Source organism: Alnus glutinosa, chromosome 5, assembly GCF_958979055.1.
Source record: "Alnus glutinosa chromosome 5, dhAlnGlut1.1, whole genome shotgun sequence".
NCBI lineage: Eukaryota > Viridiplantae > Streptophyta > Magnoliopsida > Fagales > Betulaceae > Alnus > Alnus glutinosa.
The window spans coordinates 11569523-11576487 of NC_084890.1; the positions used below are offsets into that span (position 1 = coordinate 11569523).

At 34.5% G+C, this 6965-nt stretch overlaps 1 protein-coding gene across 1 annotated transcript; it reads right to left on the reverse strand.

Moving 5' to 3' along the window:
- Window positions 1-2047: 2047 nt before the first annotated feature.
- Window positions 2048-6675, reverse strand: LOC133869949 (putative transcription factor bHLH107). Its single transcript, XM_062307047.1, has 2 exons — window positions 5846-6675; window positions 2048-2703 (listed from the first exon to the last, which is right to left on the reverse strand). The coding sequence occupies exons 1-2, from the start codon at window positions 6188-6190 to the stop codon at window positions 2194-2196; spliced, it is 855 nt and encodes a 284-aa protein (XP_062163031.1). The 5' UTR covers window positions 6191-6675; the 3' UTR covers window positions 2048-2193.
- Between the last annotated feature and the right edge of the window lie 290 nt (window positions 6676-6965).

Consider the following 6965-nt stretch of genomic DNA (forward strand, 5'->3'; position numbering starts at 1 on the left):
TAGAGATTGCATAAACATGGTATATGTGATGCTGATGGAAATCATTTATGATAAATGATGATTTGATTACCATAAATTAAAGGATTTATGGTAACTCGTTCAAACTAACTTCCATCAACTTTTAATCTTAGCCGTCCGATCTCACCTACCTGCGCATAAGACTACCATGTGAAGATGCCCTTTTCGTTCGAACAAATCCCTATTTCTTTCAAACGAGCCTACAGACTTTTGAATTATTTAAGGATTATCATCCAAATTTATATTAATACATCAAGCACTACTTACGAGCCCATGACGATCCATCTATTTACACTATAATTCCTCCATATTTTCATTATATTATTTATTTTTCTCAAAATTTGTACAAAGCCTCTTCTTATCTTGAGAATCTTTCTCTAAAACTCCATGTGCACTATTCTCCTCGGCGACCCATATTTCTTTTTAATCTACATTTAATCAAATCTCCTACAAGATCGTATATATCATGTCGATGACTACTCTATGCCCTTCGTTCTACCCTTGTTGACCGCAACAACTTACCATTGCGATCTCATCGCCCATCCTATGAAAGAAATCCTCCTTACTAATCGAAATTCTAATTGACAAAGCATTCAAACACTTAGAACTTCCTATTACCCAACCTCCATAGATTTCTTGCACAACCTACTTGATTTAGAACCTATTCAGGATACTCCATAACACAAAAATTCCAATGTCAAAGAGCTTTTTTATTAGGCTTAAAGAGAGAGAAATGAATAAAATAAAAGATGAAGGATCTACAATGATTCTTCATATATGAAGTATCAATGTTGCATTTTTAAAATGAAGGATGAAAAACAAATAAAAAAATTGAGATGCATGGTGGTTATGAGTTATTTTTCGTCTCCAGAAGAGTAGGCAGAATATAATTTTTCATTCTAATGTGAATAGTAAATATGCAGAAGAGCATATTCATTATTCGCACTACAAACAGTTTTTTACTGTTTTCTCTCTCTTCATTTCACACCTCTTTCCCTTTTTCTTTCACTCTCTTCTATATAAAATAGTATTTTAAAAAAGTAAAGAGTAGAATAGAGAATCTGTTGGAGAGAGTATAGAAAAACAATAATTAAAGTAGAGAATTATACTTTTTCAATAGCTACTTTGACTATTATTGCTGGAGATGCTCTAAGTCATTAAGACATCGATCTCTCTCTCTCTCAAAATTTGAGATGTTAATGTCTTGATTAATTAAGACTTTAATAACTAATTAGGTAACAAGTCCCTTTTGAACCATCTCTCTCTCTCTCTCTCTCTCTCTCTCTCTCTCTCTCTCATAGCCACTAAATTTGAGATGTTGGTATCTTGATTAATTAAGGCTTTAATAACTAGTTATTAGCTAACAAGTCCCTTTTGAACAATTTTTTGTATTTGGTGAATTTTTAATTTCTGAGTAAAAAATTGATGAATTCAGCCGCCAAATTCGCAAGGTCGGTTCTAGATCTGATAATTCTTGCATCATGGCTTACCTCAAACAAGCTTCGAAATCAAATCAACTTGCATCCTTCCCGATGACTTTTCTATAAATTATATATAAGGACTTCATGATTAAAAAAAAAAACTGAATAATTACAATCATTAGATCTTGCTAGTTAATTGGTTTATGGAGTGATTGATTTAATTGTAGTCTATCTATGAATTAGTGGATCTAATGTTTTAATCATAATTGTATTAAATAGACTGGTCCCCCCCCCCCCCCCCCCCCCCATCAAACATCGATTCAAAGTCTTTATGTTTATTTATTTTTCCTTTTTTTTTTTTAATTATTTTATCCCTTTTTTTATATATATATAATATTCTTTTGGCTGGTAACCATGTAGTCGGGTGGGGGACCGGGGTCGCAGAGGTTAGCATCTTAAGAATTCAGAAAGATTTAATAGTTAATTGAATATCATGCTCTATTCACTAATTTTTTTTTTAAAAAAAAAAAGAATGGTATGCTCTATTTGTTTTTATTTTTTTGCTAATTAAGCCTCTTTCTTTAATTTAATTGTTGCTGAAAACTGAATTGAAGGAAATTATTCTGTACCCATTGGATATCCAAAGACAATCTTGAATACATGTCCATTGGAGGAGGTACTGTTTAGTGTTTATATCAATATCCAACACGATACATAAATATTTAGCCTATGAAGACATGCATGCATGCATGCATCAGTCAGAGCAGCATCCAGGCTTTCCTGACGATGAACTGGAGGTGTCAAAGAAAGTACTGGCGCTCCTTCGCCTTTTACTTGGGAGAACTGTTGTTCTTGGTGAGCATTCTGGCATGGCTGAAGCTTTATCCAGTAGAGAACTCAGCATCTGGTGAACCTGCCTTGCAAGGATTTGGCATTCCTCCATGTTAATATTGTCGCCTCTGCAGCAAGTGAAAACAAACGCATTTTTCACCCGGCTTCCCAAAGTTGAGGTTTCCACCTTCACCACCTGAAGCTGAAGGGCATCGATAGCCTGTCTTAGTTCAGAGAATAGTTGGGGTCGGTAATCGCAGCAGAGAGATGCCTTGTAACACAGTGCTCCATCTTCTGCTCCATCTTCGCAGCTTTCAACTTTAACTTCATCAACATCCGATGGAATGAGAAAACCTTGGCTTGCTTCCACTACTTTATTCTTCAGTTCTCTCACTTGACCGATTACTTCAGCAAGCAGTGTGGCCTTGTCCATCTAAAGAAAACCAATTAAACCACCAGGTTAAACTCAAAACAGATCATTTTGGAGACATGCAAGAAGAAATAAATAACTATATATATATACTTCTATAAAATAAAGATGGGCATTACTGAAAGTTACGTTAGTTTGTTTCTGGTCAATAGGCTGCTATTGTATATATTTGTTGCACATATCTATTAATATTATATTCAGAATTGACCCCAACTATTACATTTACTGCTAAAGCTACAAGCAATACCAGGAACACACGTCTTCTCTAACAATGGTACCTGCAATAGACCAAGCAACTCTACCTATGAGATTAATCTGGTTTTTTTTTTTTTTTTTTTTTTTTTTTTTTCTTATGACCAACTCAAGATTAATCTAGTCTTAGAATATTAGCAACAATTTTTCTTAAACTTTTTCTCAATTTAAGGAACTAAATAACTTTTTAGTTCTCTATTTAAATGCACTTCACAATAGACTCTTTATCTTTTTCCTATACTATTTAAATATTTTTTAAATTAAATGATAGGAGAAAGAGAGACAAAAAAGAAATCATTTAAATATTGTTTTAAATAAATAAGAGAGGAAAGAAAAAGTTTTTAATATTAAAATAATATTAAGGAAACCAATTTTGCTTCCTTATCTTTAGGATACAACTTTTGGTTCCTTCAATATTTCCTTAATTTAAGAAACAACAATGGAATCTGATTCAAATATTTTTATAAGAATTTTTCCTACATTTAAAGAAGTAAATGAAATTTAAAGAAGCTACTGCTAGTGCTTTTAATGAGCTAATGGATGTTTGCTGACTGAGGCAGTTAATTTGTTAAAATTTTTATTTTCTTTTCTCAAAATAAAAACATTAACAAATAACTCAAACATAAAACACGGAAGAAAAATAAAAAATAAAAAAAAATGTTACAACGTACATTTTTTCAAACCAAAACAATACCTTAAAACACGTTAGCACCAAGCTTGAAGTTTAAGAAAGTGGCGATTTTCTTCTCCCACTTAACGCGTCTTGCTTAGGGATGCAAATAATGACGATAAACTATGATATATATTGTAAGTTAAGTAGCACAGAACAAAGGCATATATATTAATTAATACTGGAAGAAAGACATGGACGCGCGTCGTATTTTGAAGGCATCGATCTGTATAACACGCGCGTACACCAACTGGCACTGACCGGTCCCCACAATCCAACCATATATGATCATCCAACACATACATGTCATCATCCTAGCTACTCTCTACTTATAAAATATTTCTATCCAATCACGTCTCTGTGGTAGACAAGCCTGGCCTGCACGATAGATCGATTGAAAAACAAATAAAACCCGGGGGCCACTCGTCCAGGCTAGGGACCAGGACTATATATATATATGAACATTCTCCACATCACGCGCAAAGAAAAATGGAGAACTTGAGCTGCATGCATTTATCTACTGTCTCATTGGATTTCACTTTAGATAATATTAAAGAAATGTTATAATATGCTTTAGCTACAGGGACAGGGGTTTAATTTCTACACTATATTAGCCAATTAGGTATATATCCCTATAATTAATTAATACTTTAGTTTTCCATCTCCTTTAATTTGGGATGCGTATATATGTGAGAGTGGTTCTTTTGTCCGGACAGGAAGTCTCACCAGAGCAAAGATCGGAACTTACTTGTGCAGGGTTTATTTGGGCAGGAGAGCCGGCCGGGACATGCAGTACGTACTCCCCTTTCATCGGCCCTGTTATTACCTCCGCCCCTCCCTCCTCTTTTGACAGAAATGGCAGGGTATGAGAGAGCGCATGTATGAGATTTACCTACTTAAATAAATACTGGACTACCCAACACCCGAGGAGTTAGATCTATAACAATTTACACAGTTAATTGACGTGGATCTTTATCATCAAATATTAGTTAATTAATTACAGTGTCTTCATTTTAAAATCTTTTTATTATATATGAGACTTTAAGAGTACGAGACTCATCTACCTAAATAAATGTTAGATTGTCCAAAACTTAGAACAGATGGATTCTTAATAATTTGGAAAGTTAATTGTGGTGAATCTTATTTACCAATTACTGCAGTGTCTTGATTTTAACATCCTTCTATTATATAAATAGTTGTGGCTTTAGCAACTCCTAGGTCTAGAGTTGACCAGATATCCAAGAGCACAAATGACGCAATGAAAGACTCATTTAAGTTCAATAATGCAATATCAAATCTTGGAATAGTATGCGCTAGCTAGCTTGTTGCGTAACACAATTACCACAGAATGCAGATCGATGGCCTATATGATACTGATAAGCTCAAGCCTCATACCTTGTTTGGAAGTAAACTCAACTCAAATTTAAATTTTAAATTTTAAATTTTAAAAATACATGCATATATAGATGTTTAATTTTGGACGTTTGGAGTTTGTAGCAAGTGTGGATTTCATGAAGAAAAAAAAAATTACATGTGAATTTGTACTGAATACAAAAACATGAACAAATTTGCCTAATTATAAATAAGGACTATAATGTTAACGCATTCTTAGAATATCATACATGGATCCAATTTGAATCTACTATGTTTAAATCCTATTATTTTAGAATTTAAAAATCTTAATCCTTTTTTTTTCAAAGATTAATTGAATTTTTTTTTAAGATTGGAAGTCCTATTCTATTAGGATTGTAAGTACCAATTTTTCTTTTTCTATTATGGATCGATCTAGTTTCGATTTACATATATGGTCGGGTCACCCCAAAAGCAACCCGGCCAGAGTGGCTGTGCGACTACCTCATAGGTTGATGGTGGCCTTTGAGCCACCCCTAGAAGTGGCCGGAGCCAACTCTCATGTGGCTCATAACCACCTCCAAACCTGGGGTGGCCTGCGAATAATTTTTTTATATATATAAATAAAGCCCATGTCAATAGGGCTTTTATATTGTATGTATTCCTGTTTTTTCACTCAAATTCTCAAATTTTTGAAGCTCAACGATTTAGATGAATATATAGGCAAGCCATTTACCCAACCAAACATTCTCTTAAAACTGACGGACAAAAGAAACTGATCAGTGTTCTGCCACTGATTATGACCAACATGATTAATTTATTGTACCAATCTTGTTGATTATGACCAACAAAGAATCACAAAAATATATTTACCTTTTCAGTTGAGGTCACTAAGCCACGAAGAGTAGTAAGATGAGCATTGATTCTCTCTCTTCTCCTCCTCTCCGCCTCACTGTGACTCTTCAAAGCCTCCAACGTCTTCTCCTCCGACATCCCTTTCTTCCCTACTCTCGCCGGAGCTTTCACAAGCTCTCCCTTCTCACTATCCAAAACCAACGAGTGAGATGGCGCTGACCCGCCTAGCAAAACCCCGTTAAACCCTCCTACAGTACTGCTATGCGAAAACGGATCGAACAGCCTCTCAAGGTCCGACCCGGATGAAGGGTTTGGGTCATACACGTATGAAGAATTTGAGTTGTAAGTGTAGGCAGAATCCATTTGTGTCAAAACTTTTCTATATATTCAAATATTGTGAACCGAAGCTTGAAGATAATAATAATAAACCAGGTGGGCGAGTAGTGGGTGAGAACCAAAAAGAGTGCTTCAAGCTTTCTGGGCAAGCTTCAAGCTTTGTTGTTATCGTCGTCGTCGTCGTCGTCTTTCTTATTGTGGGTTTGTTCATACCTTCCATTAGGCTAAAGGACAAGGGTGGGTGGTTTGTGGAGGAGAAATCAGTGATAAAACATTTTTACATTTTTTTCTTCTTCATGTTGTTGAATTGGAAGCATGCATTTCGAGGTATATATATAAGAAAAGAGCAAGGTTTTCGGGAACTGAGAATTTGGTGCCGGTTCAAGAAGAGATGGCCGGGAAACGAATGGGGTTGACGAAAAGTTAGTAGAAAACCAGAAGCGAAAGGGATGATCAGCAACAATGATTTGCGATGAGGGAGTCGGTAGGCCGGTTGTACCACTGCACATAAACCATATTAATAGCACTAATTTTCAACTGATAATCTATCAATATTGACATATTGTATGTGATTTAATATTATACTCAACTATCAAGTGGGTTCAATATACGTATTCTACAATGTCATTTTATGATGTGGGTGACTGTGATTTTTTTGTTTTTTTAAAGACCATTAATATAAAACGTTAACCCCACTATAGTTTCTTATATTTTATTAATTAAAATGCTTTAAAATTTGAATAAAAACTAATTTACTCCAACTAAAACTTGTCTGCACTTAAACAAATGTTTCAACTTTACC

Bases quoted from the DNA above. Each gene is read 5' to 3' on its own strand.
- LOC133869949 (XM_062307047.1), bottom strand. From the start codon at position 6,190: ATGGATTCTGCCTACACTTACAACTCAAATTCTTCATACGTGTATGAC. The intron at 2,704-5,845 runs GTAAATATATTT...GGTTTTCTTTAG, and splicing joins TAGTGACCTCAACTGAAAAG to ATGGACAAGGCCACACTGCT.